Raw genomic sequence first — 27006 nt, forward strand, 5'->3', positions numbered from 1 at the left:
TACAGGTAATATAAACAACCTGCAGCAAGAGGAAACAGATTAGCAGAACAAATTAAACAAATCATTCAAAAATGTTACAAAGTTCTTTTGTGGGCAGAATGATAAAACTTTCCCATTCATATCAGGAGAAACGTAACCACTAGGAAAAAATCTAAGAAAAGGCAGCACCCTTTCCCTCTTCAGTTTTGTGCTACACACTTCATTTTTTAAGTCTTCTTACTTCGTTTTCTAAGTCTTCTATACCTTCCTATGGTGCTGCTCCCACCATGGACAGATTATTACAGGGCAAATGGCAATGAGAAACAAGTTCCAAAATCCACTTTTAGTCAGCCTGGCAACTGCAGAATCAGCTTTTGCTGTCTTGCTTGCATTTAAGAACTCAGAAAACAACAAGAAATTGGGAGCTCACACCCAAGTTTACAGTGGTTCAGAGATACTCACTTAATATGTTGGCTGTCACTGGTGGTAAGAGAACCTCCCCTCAGAGATTCATGGGATTTGTAGCACTCCAAAAAAGAGAAAACCAAAGTATCTTATCCCTAGTAATAATTTTAATTTATTATATTTATCAATTTAGGGTTTTGTGTGTCTGGTATTACTGACTTGCAATGTCCAGGAAAATAAGCTCTAAAGATACAAAAGTCTGCATCTACACAGGACAGAGAGAACTTAAAATGTTTTCATTATAATGCTTACGACCTTCTAAGTATTGGGATGTGCTTTTTTGCAAATATTGTGAGAACTACAGACAAAAAGAATTATGTAACAGTGTGATTACTGATTACAGTAATTCCCATTATGTTAAAAAGAAAAATTCTCCTGTTCTTTCCCTTGCAGACACAAGTTTGTTGATTTTTAGTTTTAGTACATTTTAACAAAACCCCTAGAATCTGCATTGCATGTGCATAACTGTAGTCACTTATCCCAGAGCAACGTCCCAAGACCAGCACTGATTTTAGGATAACTAGTCTGTTTGGGAATTCTTTAAAAATCTGCTGGTTTTTGTTTGATGCCACAGCTATTTCAGAATCCCACTACTGATCAAAATACTATTCCTTACACAAAATGCAACTTCCTGCACTTTTCCAAGAAGTTGCAGAATATTCACCACTTACTTGGAACAGCTGCTCCTGCAACTGTAAGAATTAGATCATGAAAACGATCCCTCAGTAATATGCATTTATGTGCGCTTTATTCTCAAAGCAGATAGAGCAGCTCTCCGTTTGATACTTGAGGAAAAAATAAATTAGGATGCTTCTCACTGTGGTTAAATACTGTTTGTTTCACAACCTATCCCAAGTTGCTAAAATACAGCAATTCAAGTAAGTTTAATTAAGTCTATTATCTCTTATCTACTAATTTTCTCCCCAGAAGACATAACAGATTCAATTTTAGCATACAAGCAAGGCAACAGCTATACTTTTTTTTCTGTTTCTGAGCTGAGAAGAAAGAAGTTCCCTATAGTATCCTGTTAGAGGAGAACTGTGTTTTCTTCCACTGGGAAATTGTCCTATAAAATTCTGAGCAGAATCAACTGAACTGCACAAGCATGAACATACAGATACTCAAACTAAGTCAAGTGAAAGCTTTTAAAACTCAGGGAACTTTTGATGAATTCAAGACTAAACTGAGGGAGGAATTTGACTGAGTGGTTCACTGCATTATTCACAACGAAGCTACTACATTAGCTATTTTTTAGTCTGAGCATTTTCAAATACATGCTGATCTGAGCAAGTAGAATAAAAGACGCTTGAAAGTTGTGATCAACAATTTCCAACACTATAATTTAAAAAAAAAAAAGAAAAATTACATTCACTCCTGTCATGGAGTATCCTTTAACAAGAAGTGTGTTTTTGTGATTAATATTAAAAAACCACAGGCTTTACACAGAATTCCATGCAACTTTGCATTAAAATAGCCACCAAATCTTGCAAAACCAACCCATCTGCTTTCCCCTCTACTATGAGGTACTTCTCTAACTTACAGAGAAGGCCAGTGCCATATTCACTCACACTTGTAGAATGCAAAGATAGTTGGAAATCACTTGCTTAATACCAAATATTTTAATTTTGCTTGTAACCTTAGAGCTGCATCTCCTTTGATTCCAGTACATGACAAATCCCTGTGTTAGCTCAGAAGAAGCTGCTGAGTGGTTTTGGATCTGTTATTCCTCTGCAAAACTGTGTATTCACAATTTAATTGCCAGGTCATAGTCTGGCTGCTTTACAAAATCAGCTGGCTGGAGTATCTAAAGCTTTGACAGAATTCTGCACAATGAGATGATAAATCAAACCAATTGGCATTTTTTTCCTTTTAGAAACTGTAATTCTATACACTATTGCTTTTATGCAACTAGCTTTTCCTGAATTGTGTAACTATGGATGGAACAGAACCATGAAGTCAAAGCCAAACAGTTCAGGGATTCAGGATGTCAAAATTTGAGTTTTTGATAAGTTACAGACAGACTTAATTGTTGAAGTTAAAATACACATTGGAAAAATAACCAAGTTTGAAGCTATTTGATTCTGATTTTCAAGTCTATTAACAACTTTTGATGGGATACAGAATGTTCTCATTTACTACTTAATCCTGTGTCTGTTAAGAGTAGGAAATGAAGAGTAATGTTTTTTCCTTTTTTTAAATTTGCTTGGTCAAAATATTAAATGTAATTGTAAACTAGACACACAGAGTTCTGTTTCAGAGTCAACACTGTTCAGGGATAATGTCTTACCTCCATCTGCAAGGTTTACCTCACATTATACTATTATGGGAAAAGAAAAGCTGCTTTTACAAATATCCTGAAGAATCTGAATCACAATTGGGCTAAACCTCTCTGCTGCAAGATATGCATGTATATGTTGGTGGTCTTCTAAAGCTGGCCAAAATAAACAGCAGCAGACAGACCCAAGTTACTCCATATTCCCACCTGATTTCTCAACTACCCTCTACCACTTCCTGCATCCAGGACACTGCATTAAATACAGTTAAGCTCCTGTACCTGCTCACTAGACACTCCTATTTCTCTGGTACTCTCCTGATCGCCTTCACATCCGTTCATACTTCATTCTTATTTTTGCCCTCTTCTGCCATTCCTCACTATCTTGACCAAACTGAGATGTCTAAAGAAGAAGACTGGAATTGGAAGATAATTTTAAAAGCTTTCCATTAAAGGATAATACTCTGCTCATGTACAGAGTACACTGAGACTGTTCTGGTTTTGGACCAATATGTTCCACTAAACTGTATTTGTTGCTTCATCAGACCCCACATGCCCCATCCCTTCTTCAACAGATGTGCATGGAAAACCTTGAGGGGGCAGCTGGGTGGAAGTTATCAGACTAGTTTCAACAAAATTGTGTGGGGAACTTCACAACCAGGATTTTTCTGACAGAGCCACAATGTTCTGAGTAGTGTTGTGATGAAAATCTAAGGCCAGGCCCAGAGCAGAAACTTTTCAACTCAGGTTTGCTACTGTTAAAACAAGCGTGGGAGAGCAGTCACAGGTAACTTCAACTCATAATTAGCATTCAGAGCTAATTCTACAAGAAAATCTGCAGGGGCAGAAACCTCCACTGACAGGGCTGTAACACCTTAAGCCACTACAGCTGCTTGCAAAGTCAATCTCTAAGGGCACAGACTAAGAACTGGGATAACAGTACACTTTCTAAACCAAAAAGCTGATTAGAATGTGCAAATGAAGTCCAGGAGAAAAAGTTTCATTTGAACAAAGCAGTTTCTGCACACTTAAATTTTCAGCTCTTCTCTAACAATCACCCAGTCACAGTCTCCTTCAAAATCCCTACTTGTGACCCCATGCCTAAAATTCATATATCAAATCTTGCAGAGAGGGTGTGTCAGTGTGCTGTTCTACACATACCTGTATATATATAGTCCTGAAATTATTTTTCAGCCTCAGAAAAAAAATTCCAGTATTCTTCCTATATACAAAACCCTTGTGCTGATATTTCTGAAGGCTCACCCATCTCTCATCAGCCTATACATACCTTCTAAAGTTCAGCCTGAATTTATCACTGCTCTGCTCCTTTCTCACAATAACAATTAAAACCCTGCCATTGTGCAATGCACAGGGGACTTAAAGAACCATTGTCTTAAGTGTACAAAAACCAGCAACAAGTGCAGTTAATGAACCATCTCCAACATTTTGAAGAACCTTAGTTTAAGGACCAGGTAGATCTCTTTTAAAGTAATGCAAACTCAAAAAACTTGGCTGCATCTATGTGAGACACACCTAAAAAGAATAGTATATGTAGTATAATAGTAGTATATGTAGTAGCTTTCTTGATCTTTTGTTCATGACGCTAATATTTGAACGAACCTACCCCCTCATAAAGTAGCAGAAATGGCTTCTGCAGCTGCATCTGCAGTGATGAAGCAGTTGGGAATTGGCTGTACATGTAATAAAAGTCACATGTCCAAATGTGTCTCTGCTTTTCTAAGCTGATTTCAACATAAATTTAAAACAGGATGTCAATGTCTTACCTGTTGAACTTCCTCTTGTATTATTGCCCGCAACACAACCCAGCAGATGGTAAAAAGCTGAAAACATCTACTCAACTACTTTATAGAGTAAACCAATTAAGGTCAAATACTTGGAAATAGATAGATTTCCACCGGGTACAATCATGAGCTGGCTTAAAAGTATATTGTATATAAAAATGCTCTTTGCAAGCATCTAATAAAGGTAAAGGCAGAGCAATATAAGCTGAAAAACTGCTTAAGGCAAACAAAAAGTATTTGTTTATTCTTTGTTTCTTAAGAAAGTGTTACCAAAATATTTTCTTCACAATTACTTCCATATTTCTAAATACAGATTTTAAGATTGCATGAGCATTGATGGAGGGCCTTTACAGCCATGAAAAACATCAGACACACCAAAAATTTATATGAGAGACAGTGAGTTCATGACATCAAGAAAGCATTTAAGATTTCAAAGTGTTTAAGAAACCCAGGCTAGCAAAGCAAGCGATACACACATCACCATTTTCCATAATCAAATTGCTGACAGCTGTAACTAGATAAATTACGTAATTCCATATAAAATGTGAAGTTTGGAAGCATTGGAGTAAACGATGTTATTCAGACTGCTGAGATGATTTCATGTGGCATATGCGGTACCTGATATAAAACCCACTGAAGCAACTCGAAATTTGTCTGTGGTGTTTCAACTGGCCACGAATTTCATTACTGCTACATAACAAAGAAAAAAAGATGCAGCATGGAAAATGAGAATTCAGAACTATTTAGCAAAGACTTCAGCTAACAGGGCATGGATTTGTGCTCTTCAGCACCTCACTGTTATGTGCTGTAGAAACTACTTGGCATCACTCCTGAGAACTATATACAGACACCAAACTCATGAGGTCTTAAGTATCCCCTAAATACGTGCCCCAGTATAACATGTAAGGTAGTCTCTCTGGATTGAAATGCATATATATAGCATACATGTTATGCTGTCAACATGTTTATATTACTAATATAATAGAAACAGCTAAACAAATATCCCCTTTCAAAAGTATACTAACTAAAGTAACTCAGCAAATGCCTAGTAAGGTGTCAAATCATAGCATGTTACACTTGAAAAATTGTAATGCTACTTGTAGCAGTTATAAATATATGCATTTGTCTCAATTTCCTGCTTTGTGAATCATACTGGAAATCATAAAATAGCCAAAAAATGTAATTGCTCACTTCCACCACCAGAAATCACCTTCGCTTCTTAAAAAGTAGAAGCAGTTTAGAGTTAAGATTACAAATCTGTGTTGCATCCACTGCAAATTAAGAGTGGGTAGCCTTCATATCAACTCCAGAACCAAGACCAGTACTTCTTGCTGTGACAGACCAGCCACTCTCACATGGTCGTGGGTGGCAGCTGCTGTTTGTACATCCCTGCCAGGGCCTTGGCCGCGCTGTAGATCATCTGCCGGCGGGACATGCCCGTGAACACCACATGCCAGTCCGTCCTGTTCACGTTCGGAACACTCTTCTCCAGCACCTCACCCAAGGTCACCAGCAGGCCTGACCATCTCAGATTGTAGTCCTCAGGTGTGAGACTCCTGGCCTGTGCAACATTGTGAGAAGGGATTACTTAGAGAGACTGAAATTAGTAGTTTTGCTTCTATTTTCACCAACTTTCACAAGTCATCATTCTTATATCATGATCATTCTTATATCAACAGACTCACATGGTAAATCAAAGGGTATCAGAATCAGATTTCAGATTGCCCCATAATTTGCCAAGCAAATTATTTGGATTTCTATGTATCATGATGCAAGCAACATCTGAAGAGTATAAACTAAAATACAAAGCTTAAGAGAGTAAAGACATACTGCCATTCTCTTATAAAGTAGCCAATAGATGGAATCAATAACAATACATACCCTCCAAAAGCTTTAAAAACAGTTAAAATGTCCCTCTGAAGCAGGCAAGTAGCCAAATGCAAGGAGAAAGCTGAGCCTGGCAGAAAAGAAGGGCTGAGAGATTTGCATGAGATCACAAAGGGATTATATAGTGTCACTTCACAGAATTGTAGAATGGTTTGGATTAGAAGAGACCTTAAAGCTCACATAGTTCCAACTCCCCTGCCATGGGCAGGAACACATTACACCAGACCAGGTTGCTCCAAGCCCATCCAACCTGGCCCTGAACACTTCCAAGGATGAGGTAGCCACAGCTTCTCTGGACAACCTGTGTCAGGGCCTCATCGTCCTCACAGGTAACAATTTCTTCCTACTATCTAAGCTAAACATTCTGTCTGTCAGTGTGAAACCACTCCTTCCTGTCCTGTCACCCCAGGCCTTTGTAAATAGTCTCTCTCCATCTTTCTTGTAGCCCCTTCATGTCCTAGAAGGCCACAATTAGGTCACCCCAAAGCTTCTTTTCTCCAGGCTGAACACTCTCAACTCTCCCAGTCTTTCCTCACAGCAGAGCTGCTCCATCCCTCTGATCATCTTGGTGCCTCCTCTGGATTCACTCCAGCAGCTCCATGTCCTTGCTGTGCTGGGCCCCCAGGGCTGGAGGCAGCTCTGCAGGTGGGGTCTCACCTGAGGGGCAGAGGCGCAGAATCCCCCCCTGCCCTGCTGCCCATGCTGTGGGATCAGCCCAGGGCATGGGGGGTTTCTGTGCTGGGCCATGTCCAGCCTCTCCCCCATCAGTGCCCCCAAGTCCTTCTCCCCACGGCTGCTTCATCTGCTCATCCCTAGCCTGGACTGATCCTGGAGGTGCCCCAACACAGGTGCAGGACCAGCCCTCGGCCTTGTTAAACCTCAGGAGATTCCCAGGGGCCACTTCTGGAGCTTGTCCAGGTCCCTCTGGATGGCCCTGTCCTTCAAGTGTGTCACTGCACCCTCAGTTTGGTGTCTCGTGTCTCCTGCAAACCTGCTGAGGAAGCTCTCAGTCCCTTCATCCATGTCATTAACGAAGACATTAAATCACACTGGTACCAATACAGACCCCTGAGGGCACCACTGGTCACTAATGTCCATCAGGACTCTGAGCCACTGACCATGACCCTCTGTATGTGACTGTTCAACCAATTCCTTATTCACTGAACAGTCCATCCATTGAATCCATCTCTAATTTTGAGTGGGGGACTGTGTCAAGAAGTCCAGGTAAATGACATCTGTACCCCTCATTCTGCAATTGGAACCAGAAGGGAAACAGTGGGGGTGTTTCTGCATTTCTCTGGTCTGATGCTCATCACAGGTAACCACCTCCTTCATACAGATTTTGAATTAGTCCATTTCGAGTGCATGTACAGCAGATCAAGAGCATTAGTGTACTGTGCCCTTCCTAAAACTACTGTCTTGCAACTACAACAGCATAGGTTTGTCAGAATATGCAGGATACTTTGGGTTTGAAAGGGACCCTTGAACATTTTTTCCTGTAGCTTCATGTCTTTCTCCACTGTTTTTGAAAAGCATTTTGGAAAACTACAGAGACAGAGCAATATTTCTCGTTTTGCCACTCATCAGCTTTTCAAGGCTGTAAGAACTCAGGAAAATAAGAACCAATCCCACAAATGCTCACTTATTGAAATGGGTACTACTGAAAAAAAAATAGCAGTTACTATTTGTTTTCTCAAAACAACCCCCAGGGATCAAACCCCAAACAGTTTTGGTTTTACATTCTTCATGGAAACATTTATTTAAAACAAATTTTCAGACCAGAGTTAATTAATGTACGACTCATATCTGCTGTCAGGAGACATGCAGTGACTGGAGTAATTCCCAGCCTGCGTCCAATGAAACTTAAACCATCTCACGAAAACCTTCTACTGGGGATATTTAAGAGCTGTACATTATTTTCAATGAGATGAACCATGATATTTCCTAGACTGAAACCTTTTGATTTCAGATATTTTACATCCTTGTCAGAATAGCACACTCAGAAGAGGAAATCAGCCTTGCTGTTTAGGTGGGAGTCTATATGCTCATAGGGAATTGTTGTATTTCCTTTTTGAGGAAGTAATTCTCTCTGGTTGATTTCTTGGTCAGTATTTCTTCTTTTTTAATAGGAAAGTAAAACTAGTGTTCCAAAGTGACACAGAATGACACATTTGATCAAGAAATGCTTTGCCATAAATGCCTGAAGACTTTAAGGTAATACATTAACGTGATTCAAAAACAGTTTTTATCCTCATTTTATAAATGAAAACATTCAAATGGAGCAACTGCCAGTAAGAACTGACATCATAAATAAAATTAAAAGTTAAATCTTACTGTTAATTGTTAAGAAAACTGAAAACTCACCTGCTGAACATATTGAGAAGGTACTGGTGTTGCCTGGGTAAATGCCTCTAGGTGAATACCATAAACTGGATCCTCAATAATCAGACATCCAATGTCAAACCACCTGCAATGACATGCATATTACTTTATTTCTGAGTATTGAGTATCACGCAACTGAAAACCAACAGATTAGCAGTTAAATTATGACCATTTTACAAAATCTACTTCAAATGCAGTAATAATGTCATAATGAGACTCATCAAAGTGTTCTGGTATTTTTCAAGTAAAGTTTGCATATATCTGTTTTCTCATATATAATATTATAGTGCATGTGTATGTATGTAAAATACATATACATAGAAATATATAAAAAATATGAAACTTACAAATCAAGGACACAAAAAAAGCTGAGGGGTTGGGTGTGCATGCAGATACATTCCTTTGGCCATAGTTATTATGCTATAATTTTCATTCAATCTTTGAAAGAACATTCCTCATTAAAATAACCTTCCCTAACAATTAAAAAATATTTGTATTTATCACTCATGTTCTATATTCAGAAGATTTTTTGGCACGTCTAATGCTATAACAACTCCTTAAATGATTTATTCAGAAAAACACTTCTGCCCCTCCTAGAGTATTTCCCAATATACCTTCTGATACAATTTCAGAAAAAGAGAAGAGAGGATGTACACAGGAGTGCACAAACCACTAGCCAAATTCCAACTTTCACAGTTCCTTAATTTTTTCAGTTTGGTATAACTTCACTGTGTTTTTATATTGTGAATCCGGAAAAACCTGACAATGCTTTTTATATATTAAAAGTCTCAAGATGTCTGGACAAAGAGCTGAACATCATCACCAAAATCAAATCTGCCAAAGCAAAACTGAAGACAGACCATCTCCTTTCTTCTGCTCAGAGTGATACTGACACCAGCTCCTCTGAGTCAACAAAGAACATTCCTGACTCCCCAGCAATATATTTGATGTTCTCACTTGTCAGGAAGCAATTCCTCAATGAAGTTTTCCACGGATACAACAGGCTGTTTCTCATGGATGACTCCTGCCCGACGCAAGCTGTCTATCCTTTCCTGTGCTCCCTGAATGGTGACATGAGCTGTTAGACAACACTCTCTTTGAACCACAACACAGTACAATGTTTACAGATTAATCCCAGAAGAACTCTGGAACATACTTCTCAAGTTAAACAGAAAATATGAGAGATTTTGAAAATTACTCTTATTTCAATGTTAGGGAAAAAAAACAACAACCAAACTCATGAAAAGCCATAATGGAATCACAAACAGTAACAAACACTATGATAAAACTAATTAAATATTTTTAGGTTTTTGTTTTCCAAAAAAAAGCCCAGAGCAGCAGGTAAAGAATTCCTAATCTGTAACTGTGCCAAGTTTCACTATTAGTGAAAGCATCAGTACATATTTCCGTTACTCACACTTACAGTTTTGCAACTTAAGACTTCTTGGGTTTAGATCCTTTGAGTGCTTTGGAGTTAACTTCATAAGACCAAGGTAAAGAATCAATTTTGTTGCGGTACATATCCAACTAAAATGTAGGAATCATTCACTTGAAAACTATTATCACTCTGAAGTTGTAATAGAAATATTACTACCATTACACTACAGTAGCTAAATAAGTAAAGGAACATATACATTATTCTGCTTTACCTCCATATACAATTGTATCAGCTAATACATTACTGTGAGAACAGGCTTTACTCTGCTCAAACACTGCCACAACAGTCAGGGGAACAGACTTCCTTTCTCATGAGTTTTTGCTGACATTTAAAAAACGCAATGCTAAATAGCTGTTTTCAGGATTTTTAGTTATTGGCCAAACCCTTGCTAACCCTTCCTCTGGGGCAGCACAGCAGTCTGCAAGGCTGCACAGTGAATTACTTTTCAAACAGAACATAGATCTGTTTGCGATGATCCCTGACAAGTGTTAATCAAACAATCTTTCATCTACAGAAGTATCAGGGAGGCAATTCAGTCTCAAAGAATCTCTTTTAATTTCTAGTATTCCCAACATGATTTGCTAGTCACAGACTATTCAAAAGTGCCTGATGTACTTTCAAACTACAGTAATATCACAATGTACACAAGACGCGATGGCAATCAATGACAGTGTAAGAAAACTGACATAAATAATCTTAACTTGCAGTGAATGTGCTTGCAAAAAAACTCAAAAAAATCTTTCAACAAGCAGCTCTAAACTGGTCTGATGATTCAAATGGGAAAAAACCCCAAACCAAACCCTCACCCCCCGAAAAACAACAAACCAACTAACCAAACACACCAAAAAAAAACCAAAAACAAAAACAAAACAAAAGAAAATGTTTACCTATCCCCCAAACTGACTTCCACTTTATGGAAAATGAGATTCTTCTGGGTGAATCTCTGTGTTGGTGGTACTTGGGTACTGTCACATACCAACTTACCCTTAAACCTGCAGCATAGCCCACAGGTTGGGGTGCAATGTTAGACTGTGCAGCCTCTCCAGTAACAACAGCCATTCCAAAGACTTCTTGAAAGGCATCTCGAATTGCTGCCACTTTTACCTCTTTATTAGAAGTGACCACTATGTCCAGTTCTCCCCCAGTTCCTGTAAAATAATTTTGTAATCTGTAAAATACACATGTGCACGTATTTTTCCTCATTCCCATTATTAGACAGTTCAAATACATTCTCCATCTCAACAGTATTTTTCAGCTGCTCTCCTGTTTCTCATGCACTGTACAATAGTTATTTTATGAAGCAGAAGTAACTTAAGCTAGGAAGTAAATGTTAGATGAATAGGTAAGTGAAGCATGGATGAAAGAGAGACAATAGGAACTGGTGGTTGTTCAGCACCTGAAAGAAACCAGAGCACCCATATAAGATGACAACTTATAGAGATTCCGGAAAACTGACATCCATTTCTAAGGACGTGTTGGTGTTCTGGGAAGCAGTAAGGAATGCTGGTGTCACGCACAAACTCTTCCTTATGAAAGGGATCAAGAACATAAAATCCAGTGAACAGCTGTCAAATTACATAATTTTAAAAAAAAAGGCTCACATTACTTTTTAGTCGCCCTTGGAGTGTAAACTTGTCTTCCTCCCTAATGCTTTATCCTGTTTTTTGATGCTAAATATCTATAGAACCAAAAACTTGCATACAGTTCTGACTGTTTTCCAATGGGGAGCATCTCCATAAAGAAGCAGGTGTTTTCACTAAGCTTTTTTAGAATAAAACAAAGCAATTCATTAATTAAAAGAAATCATAAACTACTAAAAAAGACTGATGAGCTCAATCATACCTCACATCTGTCTATCACAGCAAAAGTTACCCCAGTGATAATGGTAAACCCAAAGCTTAAATTTCAAAGAAAAGAACAATTTACTCTTTTCCTCATATTACGCAGCAGATCTCAGTTACAGGAATCATCTTATTTTTATGAAGAATCACCAGAGATATGCCAGAACAGTAGTAAAACATACTATTTGGGTTTTTTGGGGGTAATTTTTTAACTTTATTTATCAATTGCTTTACTGAATGGAATTGAACGTACACATCACTGAACTTTGGGCAATTGTTTTAAACACTGATTAACTACTGGATTAAAAAATAATTAAGAGTATATTTTTTCATGGATTCCCTCCGGATAGAAATGAATTTAATATAATTAAACAAGTGCTTAAAATTGACTGCAGGTATTTACTGAAGTTAGCCTTGTTTGAGCACCCAGGAACAGAAATACTGTTAAAGAGCTTCTAATGAAGCTAAAAACTAATCCATAACAGATCTAGTAAATTACTGCATAACAACACTAAGAACAGTAACTGTGCCCCATGTTTAGATGGAGAATACAGAATATGTTCTTTTGTATTAAGGATCATCAAATAGCAAAAGTATATCTTTGTTCATCACAGATACTACTACAAAAGAGAAACAAGGATATTACATATATTAAATGAAAACATTTGTGATAACATCTGCCACACATTAGGACAATACGGAAATACTAAAATCTAAAATATAAGAACTAGGTATACCCTGGTAAAATCAGAGACAGAATTGTCACATCAAGTTAAGCTCTGACACTTGACTGTGAAATTTCATTGTGTATTATAAACTGAAATAACATTTACACACTCAATTTAAGATTCCCTGACATCTTTTGTTACAAAGCATTGATGTTTATGCTTACAGGGTGACCATTTCCTAGGCAGACAGAAATTGTCTATTCCAGGTGCATGACTCAGATGACATCTTCACAATGTGCCAATGAAAACAGTTCAGTTCTTTTCAAGAAAGAGACTACAGAAATACTATTTGCTTAGATGAAAAAAAAATAATTTCAACCAACTCATCCAGAAGCTTTGGTAATTTCAGGTTTTGGCATGAGGAAGATCACATTTCTTGGGCACTGCAGTAATGGAGAGAGAGCAGAGAGAGAAGTGGGGCCATTTGTTGTTGGGTACATGGTTTTTGTTGATGCCAGAATACATTTTTACAAGGAAGTACATACGAATCTCTGCCCTATTTCCACAACTGCAACTACAAAAACAACGCAGCAGATAAATGTCCAAGTTGTCCAAGATGTAAACAGATGCTTTTCCTTCCAACAGGACTTTAGAGAACTTTGAGATAAATACTGCATTAGCTTACTAGACCTGAATCTTACAAGCAAAGCATTTTACTAGAAATAATTCGTCCTCTAAATAAAGTTGATCTGTCAATACATACTGTGTCAAACTACACAGGATACTGACATATTACAAAGGGACAGTCATGACTGCAACAGAAAGCTTAAATACAGTTTGCCAAACTGTATATAATCAACATTTACTGTAGCTTTGCACTGCAGCAATGTAGTTACTGGGTCACAGAACAGGTCCAGCTGAAAAAAAAATCTCAGAAAAACAAAATTTAAAAAAAAAAAATCATTTTAATGGTTTCTTCTGAGTCTTGGCAGTTTCCTGACCAGCTTCATTTATATGCAGACCAAGGGCAGTACTGGCACACCTAAGGAGGAGGACTGCTTATCACACTGCTAGAAGGAAAAAAAAAGCCAGGCCGAAAAAACAAAACCACACCATCACCCTGTACAAATGATGCATTTTGCTTCCCCATTTCAAAAAAGCAGGAATCTCAGGTCAGCTTGTATGTGACATGCAACGGAATCCAGTAAAATAAAAAAATGGTGAATACCACAGTGCTTATCCTTCCTGTTAATTTTCAAGATGTAATTGAAATACTTTTACATTTCAAGTATAAAAGTAGTTACTATTATATTGACTTCTCTGGCATTTATATGCAACATCCAATGGTTTGTCATAAACACTTACTGATATAGGGAACCATGCCAGGATCCAGTGTTGTGATCATGGTCTCCACTGAATGTTTGGTTTTATCAAGAACAGACTTCACCATGGGATTCTCAGCTACACTCTAAATTTAAGCAAATACATTTCCATATTATCTTCTGTTTTCTTTCCCTCCCTTCAAGAAATTCAAAACGTTACAGTTAAAAAGAAAGAAACAAAAAATACTAAGCTGCTTTGTGTGTTTCTAACCATTACACTTTTTAATGGCTTATTGTATGTCATAACTCAGCACAAACACTACATAATATGACTATCACAGCTTTTCAGTTACACCAGGAAGTTAAAATATTATCTTCTGCATTAATGCAGAAACAGCCCCATTATCTTGCAAAGCCAAGCAGTGCTTCTCCAGTTAGCAGCCTGGCTGCCTAACTAACACAAAGTCATTATAGAGATAGTTCCTGAGCAGCATCTACCTATGGAAGATGCCTTAATGTGTTCATCTGCCAAGCACAAACAGAGAGAAATAATCCACACTTTTATACCAATGTAAAACATGAATTTACCACCATACTGTGAACTACAATGCAGTTAAACTTGAAATTCCTATCAGCCAATTCTATGGCAACATAAACCCAGATTGCTCAAATGGAGGATCTTCCATGTAAGCAGCGCACAAAATAAAAGTTGAAAATTCAGGTCCTGGGTGCCTTCATTGCTTAAACAGTCAAACCTGCAAGGTGTCAGGTGCAATGACTGCAATAGTATACAACTTTGCCTCTGATACATAAGGTAGAAATTAATCTTGGAAATGACACAATCTCATTTAATTCTAGATCATTAACTTGCCAATTTTAGATTATTGTCATAGTTTGGGGTATTATCTAGCTTGAAGGAAATCTGGAAAAACAGTGTATGATTTCTTAAGAATACCAAGGGAAAAAGGGTATTTCAAACTATTTCAAGAACAGAATTAAAGATAACTGCTGCAACTATTGTCTAAGCTCTTCAGTAGGGAATTCCAGATGCATTTCTGTAAAAACTACCAGTTTAAGTCCCATATTCTGTCTGATCTTTAAAAAACACAGACTGAGGTGTGCTTACATACATCAAGAACTTGGTGCTTTCAGTGTAGTTAACAATTCTTCATTCTTTCCTCATTCACCTGGGAAATTCTCAAGAAGAGGTCACTGAACACGCAAAGCACATGGAACGCTTCATACTTCAACCACAATCTGGGCTTCATTATTGAAGTCAATAATACTGACCTTCTCCATAAATACAAACAGGACACCTTCTGGATCCTAGTACCAACACCAGATAACACCAATGTGGAAGAGATTGCTTTTCCAACTGGTTTGCAATTGAAAGCTCTGGTACTCTAAAAAGGGCTACAGAATCGTGTCACAAGTAAAATATTCCCTTCTGGAAAACTGCAAATATTAAGACGAATGTAATGACTGAAAGGAGGACATTGATATTTAAAGGATGAAAGAAGATGTGTTTTTATGATCATAAGAAGACATCTCTCCTTGAAAAGGGCAGCATAACAACTCTGCTCTTGCTGTACTGATGGAGAATTAATCTTGCTCTTCAAGACTGCATCACTGTGTAATTCCACAGTAGGGGAGGGCTCAGTTTGCCATGTCACACACAACTTTTCCTCCCAGCTTTTCATGTTCAAAAGGGCTTGAAACTCCCTTGAAAACTCTGCAACCCTGCTGGGACATTAAACTTGATTCTTTCATGTTTAGTATGAGACAGCACAGAAAATGGTGTTGCTCTTGAGGATAGTTTTTTTCCCCCCACAATCTTCATGATGCTACTTATATGTAGTATCTGTTACAGCTCCAAACAGGTTACAGGGTAATGATATTCTACTAGTTGATGTCACTGCTTATTTCGTTTGTCTGATTAGATCGCCCCACAAGGAGAATCTGTTCTGCACTATATATTCCATGCCTTCTAGCAGAATAATCTTACCAAGTATCTTAGACACTTCTTTGTGATTGAGAAAATATGTAGTTTGTCTTTCTTTGAAAAAAGGCCTGTTACAGAATATCTTATTTGTTACAGAACAAGAATGGTTTGCATCCCATAGAAATCAAACTCAGTTAATTAGGAAACTATAAATGTAATATGCAAAGCGTTCAGGTGAGGTAACCAGACCATCTTCTTCTGCATTCAGTCACTGTGAAGTAAAAGTTACTTTTCAGGTCTTTCAGAGGTTCTAAAACTTCATCTGACTTAAGAACATGTGACAGAACCTGATAGATATGTTCCTATCACAGGACTAAAATTAACCTAGAACACCTGCATTTGTCTAATCCCTTCTCTTCTATACAGAGGAAGAGTAAAAGCATAGTTTCAGCAAACACCACTATTAAAAACAGCCACCTTGCACATGAGACTGGAAAATAAACAGGATTTGTAGCAAGGAGCATTTAAAAAATAAGATACATCTTATTATAGTCAGTAAAAAAATGCTAATTCCTCATGAAGGTAACAGACAAACTCCCATACCTTTATAAACCCCCACAGCCCTCCAGCAGGTGCTCCACCATGGGCAGTAGATACTCCGAGGTCTTCATGCTCCTCAGGAAAAGTGATTGCAGAGCCAACCCCAGGAGACAAAGATGATGAGAAAGTTGCTTGTTGAGTGATGGGATCAGCCAAAACACCTCCTAAGAGGGACAAATAAAATACAAGTGTTCACTTATTTTACTGCAGTTAATTTGTTATATTGTAGCAACGTGCAATTGTTTGACAGGAAAACTGCAGGAAGAAGAGAAGAATACTGGGCTGATTCACTTCACTTCTTGAAGGTCCCAGAACAATTCTGCTTGTTAAAAATTACTTCAACAATATCTTCTAAAAGAACCGAGACTGCTGTACATTACGTACAAAGTTAAACAATGATTATTTTTTTTCTTATCAGGTTAATTTAAAAGTTGTTCTTTTCATCATTTTCAAATTTTCAAAATAAACCCTCCGTAGAGCAAAGAGAGCAATAAGTGTTACTCTCTAAACAAAGAGATAGGAATGTTCTCATACAATAAGAGAAGTAGGAAATTTTCTAACACTGGGTGGTGGAAATTAGTACCAGTAGAAAAAGGAGAAAGGTTTACATATTTCAAAGGAAAACACAAGAAACTAAAGAGCAGAAAAACAAAGCATAAGCCTTTGCCCAGTTTCAACTGATTTTCCAACCTAGCCTTAATCAAGAGTTATTTTTATTTTACACTGCACACCTGATAGCTCTTTTTAGACATTTTCCTAATACAGACTACTTAAAAGAGGTATCACCAATAACAGTAAAAGCCTGGCCCAAATGCAGCTGAGAGTCAAGTCTCCGTTCCACTCCACTAGCTCAAAATGACATCGGTTCAGCAACAACAGCAACTGTTTTCATGGAAGGTATGTGTTTTCAGCTGTCCTAATGCAATTTAGTGACTGGAAAAAATAAAAAAGACTGCTGTCATGCGATGGACAGCTTGTTGTAGATAGATTTTGAGAACAAAACCCTGAAAATTATAAAACTACAGCCTGAGATATACCACTCTGGGGAAATAAAATAGGTGAAGGTGGCTCTCTGAGCTAGACAAAAGCTATGTACGTATGTTCAGCAAGGCCTTCCTGTGCAAGTTAATAAAAAATAAAGTTTCTAAAGATTTTTCTGTGAACCTGAACACTACCAGAACACCACTAAAATGGACTTGCTGTCCTGGACCATGACTGTATTTTAAAGGCTATTATCCCTTCTCCTGAGTGCAACTATGCTAATTAAGTGTACCTATAATTATAAAGAAGCTGAAGTAGCAGAGTGGTGTAAAAAAAGCCACCCAGGAGACCACTCATCCTGTCTCACAAACAGGAAATCATATAAACGGAGAGTTACCTGTGACTGGAGCTGCAGAAAATGAAGGCATCAGTGGGCTCTGCGGTGCTCGACCAGCATGGCCCCTCGTGATATCATAGGCTGAGGACATGGAAAAACCTGAAATGGGGGGACCAGTGGGAGGTGCAGGAAGACCAGGGCTAGCAGTAACCTTGAATGCAGGAGGAGCAGAGAACTGGGACATGGGGGTACTAAAGGCTAAAGGGGAAGCAATAGGTAGGGCAGGACTTTGAGATGGTGCAAGAGAAGAAATCGTTGCAAAAGGCACAGGTGGGAGAGAAGCCGAAGTCATCAGAGGAGGAGGAGAAGGAGGAGGAGGAGGAGGAGGAGGAGGAGGAGGAGGAGGAGGAGGAATTGTAGACAATCCAGCTGGCAAGGATGGTGAATATGCAGGAGGAGAGGACATGCTTGGTGTAGAAAGGGGACTGGGCAAAGCTGGGGAAAAAAGAGAAAAAAATAATTTTAGAAATGCTAAGCCTGCAGTTACTTCAAAAGTAAATTTTGACCTGCTCTGTTTTTCTTCCCCCTTCAAAGCTAATTTTAGTCTTGCTTGACTTTTCACACACCACCAATTGCACTCAACCTTTGGTGACAGAATATTTGTAAGACACATCTCTTTTTCTTGCATGACCCTATTTGTCACAAGCTTAAAAAGATAAGTCTACATTTGACTACACAACTTAGAGCAGCTGAAATCTGCCCCAATTTTCTAGCTATTACAAGAATAAACTAAGGCAGAAAACCAGAAATTACCATTTTTGATAGCAGTAAGGTGTTGGATCAGCTTAAGCAGCTTACTGGCCTCAGCTTAAACATCAATCACAATCAGCAAATCACTGTGGTTTCCAAACTTTACCACAAACACCTATCAGTAAAAAAATTTTGAGCACTTCCCCATGTAAATTTATTTATTTATAAATTATTTACATGTACCACTGCACTAGTATATGTTACAAAACATACACAACAAAAATGTAAAAAGGATGAGATAAAGATGAATGAAAAAATTTTAACAGTACAAAAACTCTTCTGCTTCCACTCAAAATTCTTTTATTAATATACTTTCAATATAATAATAAATTAGTAATTATTAATGTGTTATATAATACAATTATTGATAGCAGCTTTTTAGTGTGAGCAGTGCCACTGAAGAAACCTCAATAATTTTTACATCTTGATTTATCACCTCAGGATGCAGCAATTTGAAGGTCTGGTTCTGTGTTCAGACTATTTTGATACTTGGCTTTAAGGGCCACCATAGGTGGAAAAGATACCTCAAACTGATCAAAATGGAAGAAGTGCATCATTGGCTACGTTTGCTATATCTTACTATTTCATTTTCCACTCCCACTTATCAATCATGCACAGGTTTTCCTTGAAATGCAGGCAGAAAAACTTTCATCCTCCCTGATGTCAATTGATTGTTCTTGCAAAATGAACATGCTTCATTTTTAACAAGTGGGTTCAAATTCCACTGAAACTGTTTGGAAGAGGTTTACACAGGTCAGGAAATTCTCATTCCAAGTTTAAGTGTACGGATCTGACAGTTTTTATGGAACATTTGCACTGGTTTTGGCAACAGGAATGTATAATGATGGGAACATTTCCAAATATCAGTTTTCAAAGTGCTTTCTCAAAAGCATGACTTTCTTACAAAAGTAGCTCCTGTAGCACTCCTTGTTAAAATGTCACCTTTACCTTGAAAGGACAAATTATGAGTGCATTTTTTTTTAAATATCTGCTAGGCAGCACACTGCTGAAAGCCCCATGTCATCACAGAAAACATCAGCAAATCTGAGACACTCTTTTTTTGTAAAGAAAAAAAGTTCATGTCAACATTGAGTTCAACAACTCTTCTACAACACCTTGCCAATGGTGACCAGCAAATTGTGCAATACGAAAAAAGTATTTCACGGTCACCCCCCATCTCATTACAAAATACTACTACTTAAAGGCCATTTCTATAAAATTAACAACACTGGTGACATCCTGTAACACTTTGTGCACTTCTGGCTCCAGTTTCTTTGCTGCAATGGCTTCCCTAGGAATGGAGGCAGTGAATATGTTTCATGTGTGACGGTATCTCTGCAACCTTATTCCAGAACCCATTTTTATCCTAGTTAAAAGCAACTTCTCCATCAGAGGTTACAATTCCACAGTTTTAATAAAAACATTGTTTTTATTATTGCAGTCCTACTGTTGAGGGCAGATTTTCTCAGCATATTCCTCCTGTAGTGTTTGACAATACATTATTTGCATATTTTGAAACAGAACTGAGACACACTAGGAACATCCGGACTTCCATGAAACTGTACAGCAAGCCCCCAATGTAATTTGTTCTATACTTGTTCCTTTAAGTCTTCACCAATGTTTTCTATGCATCTTCCAAAAGTGTTTGCTGACAAATCTATTTTAGTCTCCTATAGACATAGTCTGAGAGAGTTGTAGATGTTCAGCCTGGAAAAGAGAAGGCTCTGGGGAGACTTTATAGGAGCCTTTCAGTACTCAAGGGAGGGCTTCTAAGAAAGAGGGAGAGTGACTTTTTACATGGGCAGACAGTGACAGGAAAAGAGGGAACAGTTCTAGTGCTTCCTTCCCATGCCCCAGCCCTGCACACTCCCTGGGTCACACTGCACGAGTCTGACTCAACAATACCAGATGTGCCAAAAAATTAAGTATCTGGTATTCAAATATGGTGTTCAGAATCTTGCAAGATCAGATCAAATGCTTTGACTACCAGCCACAATAAGGGAAACTTTATAGCACCTTCCAGAATCTAAAGGAGACTGGAAAAGGACTTTTGACATGGGCATGTAGGGATAGGGCCAAGACTATAAACTGAATGAGGGCAGGTTTAGATCAGATATTAGGAAGAGATTCTTCCCTGTGAGGGTGGTGAGGCCCTGGCACAGGTTGCCCAGAGAAGCTGTGGCTGCCCCATCCCTGGAAGTGTTCAAGGCCAGGTTGGACGGGGCTTGGAGCAACCTAGTCTGGTGGAAAGTGTCCTTACCCATCCCGAGATGACCTTTAAGGTCCTTCCTAATCCAAACCAGTCTAGGAGTCTATGAATACTAAAATCCAAGGTTTACCACCATCCTCTACAGGACTGTAAATCTGTTTTGTTTTTAATTCCCTACTATGCTGCTCATCTAACTGCGCACTGTAGTGGAAGGTATTATTTTCCTGGCCCTGCATCCTTAAAAAAACACAAGTGACTTCATAAAATAGTTTCAAGAATTAGAAAATGTTTAAAATATTCTCTGTGTCAGATGTATGTAAGAGAAGGAGCACACTTCCATGATTAAAAAACAATTTAAATTCTTCCAAGTAGCCTGGAGAACTGTAATTATGCTAATTGCAATGTTTTTGGATTAATTGTAGTGCTTCAAAACACATGAATAAATGTTTCTGTACCTAATGAGACAGGTGCTGCAGCAGCAGCAGCCCCTGCTGAGCTTGGTGGGGGCGTGCCAGGTGGAGTTGTCTCTATTCCACTCTCTTCCATCATTTTCCTTCAGCTACACAAAGCTGTGAGGAAAAAAACAAAAGTATCTTAGGAAACAAGGGGAAAAATTTTAAATTAGAATACAAAGGCCACAACACAGTTATTTACATCCATGAACTAAGCAAGTAGCTCAAATACTAACTCTGGAAAAAAAATGACATCTCAAGGACACAATTATCCATCGTGTCTTGTTTCTCCTGTATCTTCCCTTTATTTTTAGGACTATGATAATACCTCAAACTCCAGGCCTCTTTCTAAAAACCTTACTGTGCATGCCCAGCTACTGCTTTCAATTTAAAAGTGTAAAAATACAAAAGTAATTACATATCATAAAACCCATATCCCAAGAAAAACTTAACTATGGGGTAGTATTTTGCCGCATTGTTGAGCTGTAGTAACCCAAACCAGGACCTTTTACTTCCAGTATGAATAAAATTACAGCGAAATTAATTTATACTGAACAAGTTTTCCAGTACACACTATTCCTGTAAAATCCAAATACCACACTTCCTTGGTGATGTTATTAGAAGTGAAAGTTAATTGAAAGCTTTGTGTTTTATTGTGAAGGCCAGTTTACATTGGAAGTACCTTTTAACACAGCTGGGTAAACCTTTAGAAACATTATTTCTAGAAAAGTAGAGCTATATGCCTTATTTAACAATCCTAAATTAAAGTACAAGGCCTCAGAAGAAAAGGAGAGATGCAAAATTAAGATTTTCATGAACACCAGGTGATTTTTGTTCTTCAGTGCAGAGGCAGCTTAACAAAAACCCTGCTTTCTCACCAGTATGGTAAACTAGACAGTGATGATTTGCACCACTCCCTAAGGCAGCAGTTCCTTAAGGACGTTTTAATGAAATAAAAATCCTATACAAAGGAATAATATATACGAAAAATAGACAGGCTTAAAACATTTTCCACCACATCCATTAAATCAAAACTCCATTTACAAAAATACAGTGGTTTTCCTCTCTTAAAAAAAAAAACAAAACAAAACAAAAAGTCCCTCAATATCTCACTGTTGTTTTAAATGTATATACAACTCCTAATCTAATATGGAGGAAAAGTTACTGTTATTACCATATTGAGAAATCCAGAAAGGAGGATGTCAATGTCAGTCTTGACAGGTGCACAAAGAGTTTAAAAAACAAATGAAAGCATCAAAATCACACAGGAGAAACTACAGTCCCTCTGATAAACTAGTGTAATTTGCATTAGGTGATTTAAGATTAAAAGCTTGAGACCAACCTCAGAAAGAAAGTAAACATGGCTTATGTGCAGCATTCCAAGAAGACTCTTATGACAGATGGATTTTAGGTTGTGAGGATCTCTAATTCATTTAACATCTTTTTTTCAGATGGGATGAAAGGGTCAATAATTGTTTGTTGGGGAACAGACTGTCCTTGTAGAATGAGTAAATCTCACCATCCCTTAAAAAGGAATTGCAAAGTCTTTCATCAAACTTCACCAAGCAGAAGAACTTGAAGTATCAAGATTCCTTATTTTAATCAATCTACAGAAGTTTACATTCCTGCACACAGAGGTATTTTTGAAGTCATTCTTCTTCCAATTAGACACTGCGAAGCAAGGAAGAATTACCCACTGTGCAATTAAAAGAATCACTGACCAAAACCTAGGAATGTTTTATCATGGCTCTTTTAATCTGCTGCTTGATTACACGTAATGCCATGACTAAAAACTGCAGAGAGGTGCTTCCCACTTAAAATAAATTCTGTGGCCATGTAGAATGACTGAAAAAGTTGCACAGATCAACTCTGTGCAAGGATGTTGTAAAGCTGCAGAAAGTTATTACACTGGTTGGGCAGGGGTGAGAGAGAAGGGGCAACCCACGAGAAGTCGGCTGAGTCACATCTGAAAAATCAGGAATTAGCAGAAAGGTAAATTACTCTGTAGTTTCTTTTCACAATTAGCTTAGCAATGAGAAAGGTGAAGAACAGAATCAGTAATCCCAAATGTGCAGAAATCATGTCAGTTGCTAAAATACAATTAAAAAATGACATGGAACTGACTTAAATTAAGCCTTGACTAATAAGAAGCCTGCACAAATAACAGCTTTCTGTATACTGATTTCTCAACTTAAGTCAGTTGTAGTTTGCATGTGCTGCATGAAAAAAGGTAAATAATTAAAAAAACCCGGACAAGACAAGACACGGGAATACGCAAATTCAAAGAAGAAAACAGGTGTAATTGTAACTGTCTTTTAGTGTTTTAGGGAAAAAACCAGAAGTAATAGTAATAACTCTTCATAACCCAAGCCATAAACACATGATTTTCAACAAGTAGGACCTGAAAACAGGAAAAGTCAGCGTAACTTCTGAAGGAAGTGACTTTTGTGCCTCCCTGCAAACCTACAAAGGCGAAATCCTGAGACAGGCACAGTGAAGCACGCGGAATTAGGTGAAAATAACATCAGTACTGCCATCTAGTGATTTGTGATGACAAACTGATTTCACAAATTTAACCACCTCACCATGTTTTGGTAGGAGAAAATCTTATGTTATGCTTACATGGCAGTAAAAAAGAAGGGATATGGAAAAGAGGAATACAGAAAACCCATATTCCCAGTCATCCTTAAAATAACCCCTTTAAGAAGTAGAAGCATTAATTTTGTTAGGCTTTCATCAATTATTTGGTTAAAAAAGTAACCTTTTCAGTACTAATGAAGACATTGTAGAGATAATGTTAAACTCCCACATAACACAAAGAAAATAAACCCAACTCTCTATCCCTAGTTGACTGGTAACTACTTTTACTGATTTTCACCAGCTGAACCTCATGCATTAACCTAAAACCACATTTCAGCCACTACTCTAACTCCAAAATGCAAGGCGTTTGTGTACTCAACAGAAAATGAGAGTAAAGCTCTGACTGAAAATCTTGACAGGGCTCGTGTTAAAAAGCAGGAATGAAATAATTTGATTTAGAAACTAAAAGGCTTAACTGGCAAATTATTAATCTTTTCACTTTAGTTTAATAGGAAGTAATTACATTTGTGCTAATATTTTGCAATAATCTTAATGACATAACCACTTCAAAAGCATTCTTCAGGTTATTACTCTAAAATATAGAAATTCACAGCTAATGATAAGATTACTTACAAATGGAGATTAGCAAATTTCACATGGATAAAAACACAGTATCTAGAAATCAACCATACCTGAGAATTTATAATGAGGTTGTATTTTCAGTCATCTCTGATTAACCCTTTTCTCTATTTCAGTAAGTGCTTCTGCTAATAAAAACTCCTCACAAAACAACAGAAGAAACATCTTCAGCTGTCAGAGATGGAGTGAAGCTGACATCAAACATAACAACAACTCTCTTTTAAAAAATCAAACCAAAACAGAGCTGGATTGTATGTTAAATTTCATCTGCAAAATCCCTCAGGTTGTTTTTTCTGCTTTAGAAAGGGTGAACACAAAGTCAGGGACAAACTTTCTTTCAGCATCTGATCTGTAGAACACAGACGAACCCTGAGGGCACACAAAGTCTCACCACAGCCAAAGGAAGGGCAGAGAGGGATCATCCGTTTAATCACCTTGCGTTACAACGACTTGTTCCAAAGTCCAAAGCCTTAAACAGAGGGGAAAAAACCAAACCAACAAAACAAATTAAAAAAACCCAAACCAAATCCCCAGAACTCTCTATACCTGTTGTATATTTTCTGAGTATTTGGATTCTTACTGATGTCACAATGCACCTGTGTGTGAGTTCATCCCTTGGCTTGAAATTGAGCTGGTCTCAGCAGTGCTATGTAACATAAGTTTTCCTGATTAATGCTTTAGAGTAGAGAACTGAAGCTAAGTCAACTTTTCTCCAGCTGATTGCAGCAGGTAAACACTGCTGTGCATTCTTTATTTTGGGGCTGTAAATTGAGCTTCGTCCAAGTAAACACTGGCACTTCACAGCTTTGACATGAGCTAGAAAATCACAAGAAAAAATATTGTGGAATTTATTGATTATATATTGTTTGGCAACACAGTTCAATGCAGAATGTGATGTATTTATCAGCAGATAGTGAAAAATATTCAAACTGAAAGAAAGTTGGTTTAGATCAGATATTAGGAGAAAGAAAGTTCTTCCCTGTGAGGGTGGTGAGGCCCTGGTACAGGTTGCCCAGAGAAGCTGTGGCTGCCCCATCCCTGGAAGTGTTCAAGGCCTGGCTGAGGCAACCTTGGATAGTGGAAGGTGTCCCTGCCCATGGCAGGGGGTGGGACTGGATGGGCTGGTCTTTAAGGTCCCTTCCAATCCAAACCATCCTATGATTCTATATTCATAGCATAATGTTAATCACAACACTTTCATTTCCTTTTCACCTTAAAAAACCCAAAAACAAATGCAAAGAAGTCTGTTCACCAGCCAGAACCCAGTGTGCCTGACCTAACACAGACCAAGACCGCTGGAAACACCTGGTGTGACAGTAAGGATTAGCCTTGCTTTGTGACTCTTGCAGGCCTAAAAGCTTCCTAACCTTATCAGAATTATTGGAATTAGAATTATTTTTTTTTCACACATTCTCTGTGCCACTGCCAACCCTGAGAGTTTGCCCCAGACCACCCCCCTCCATTACCAAATATTTAAGCATCAAAAAGCTCACAGTCCACTGATGAGGACAGTGGGAGAATCACTGATCTACACATACAACTACGTAACACCATCAAATAATGCCATCAAAGGAACTGCCACCTGTACATCCCAACAATCTGCACCAATCACATACACACCGCTATCATATTCGGGACATGGATATCATGGGACGGGATGCAACAGCTCCACCACTTTCAGAAGTGTTTCCTCCCAAAAAAAATAATGTGGGTTTTTTTTAATCTGACAATAAAAACAATCATATAAAGGGGCAAATAATACCTCCAGCGACACTGAAAGAAGTAATAAACCTTCTGAAGCGCTGCTTCTATACGACATTAAGAGATTCCCAAGGGCGAGCATTCCCACTGCCAGTCAAACAAATTTGGGATGAAACCACAGGGGGTTTAGCAGGACCAACACTCCCGTTCCTCGCTGAAAGCAGAGCCTTGAGGTCCCAGACACCCCTAGAGCCCGGAGGAAGCTCGGTGGGAGGCAGGGGCAGGTCAACACACGGGACCCAGCGAGGCACCGGGACAATCCCGCCAGGAACTCTCCCTGACCCTCACCTCTCCTCGGAGCACGGCGGTGTCCGCAGGGGGAGCGCAGGAGCCGCTGGAAGGACGAGCCAGGACAGGACACGAGGAAGGAGCCCCACACACGCCGCACCTCCCGCAGCCGGCGCGGACCCCCGCACCGCCCGGCCCAGCCCTCTGCTCGCTCCTCCCCGCCGGCGACCCCTCCCGCCACCGCAAACGCCCTCACCGAGCCTTAATCACCCCTGTTCCGGCCCGTCCCTTCGCGGCCTTTCCCGTCCCGGGGATGAAGGAATGTCCCCGGCAACACCGGGGACTACAGCTCCCAGCAGGCCCAGCACCGCCCCGCCCCGCCCCGCCCTGCCACGTCTGCAGCGGCCCCGC

General features: G+C 38.6%; 1 protein-coding gene across 5 annotated transcripts; it reads right to left on the reverse strand.

Moving 5' to 3' along the window:
• Positions 1-538: 538 nt before the first annotated feature.
• PRRC1 (proline rich coiled-coil 1) lies at positions 539-27006 on the reverse strand. 5 transcript variants are annotated; one of them, XM_032675000.1, is made up of 10 exons: positions 26866-26925; positions 25153-25422; positions 21391-21504; positions 17977-18411; positions 16602-16762; positions 14100-14202; positions 11210-11373; positions 9745-9848; positions 8770-8872; positions 539-6079 (listed from the first exon to the last, which is right to left on the reverse strand). In XM_032675000.1, the coding sequence occupies exons 3-10, from the start codon at positions 21482-21484 to the stop codon at positions 5870-5872; spliced, it is 1374 nt and encodes a 457-aa protein (XP_032530891.1). In that variant the 5' UTR covers positions 21485-21504; positions 25153-25422; positions 26866-26925; the 3' UTR covers positions 539-5869. The 5 variants fall into 5 exon arrangements, with proteins under 5 accessions (XP_032530891.1, XP_032530888.1, XP_032530890.1 ...); XM_032674997.1 differs by lacking the exon at positions 25153-25422 and having other exon boundaries at positions 26866-27006; XM_032674999.1 differs by lacking the exon at positions 25153-25422 and having other exon boundaries at positions 26852-26968.

Source organism: Chiroxiphia lanceolata, chromosome Z (assembly GCF_009829145.1).
Source record: "Chiroxiphia lanceolata isolate bChiLan1 chromosome Z, bChiLan1.pri, whole genome shotgun sequence".
Lineage (NCBI taxonomy): Eukaryota > Metazoa > Chordata > Aves > Passeriformes > Pipridae > Chiroxiphia > Chiroxiphia lanceolata.

Excerpts from the sequence above, each read along its gene's own strand:
- PRRC1 (XM_032674997.1), bottom strand. The coding sequence starts at position 21,484 with ATGATGGAAGAGAGTGGAATAGAGACAACTCCACCTGGCACGCCCCCA. Across the intron at positions 16,763-17,976 it reads TTCTGCAGCTCCAGTCACAG|GAGGTGTTTTGGCTGATCCC; the intron begins GTAACTCTCCGT and ends TGTCCCTCTTAG. Across the intron at positions 14,203-16,601 it reads GGCTGTGGGGGTTTATAAAG|AGTGTAGCTGAGAATCCCAT; the intron begins GTATGGGAGTTT and ends GCTTAAATTTAG.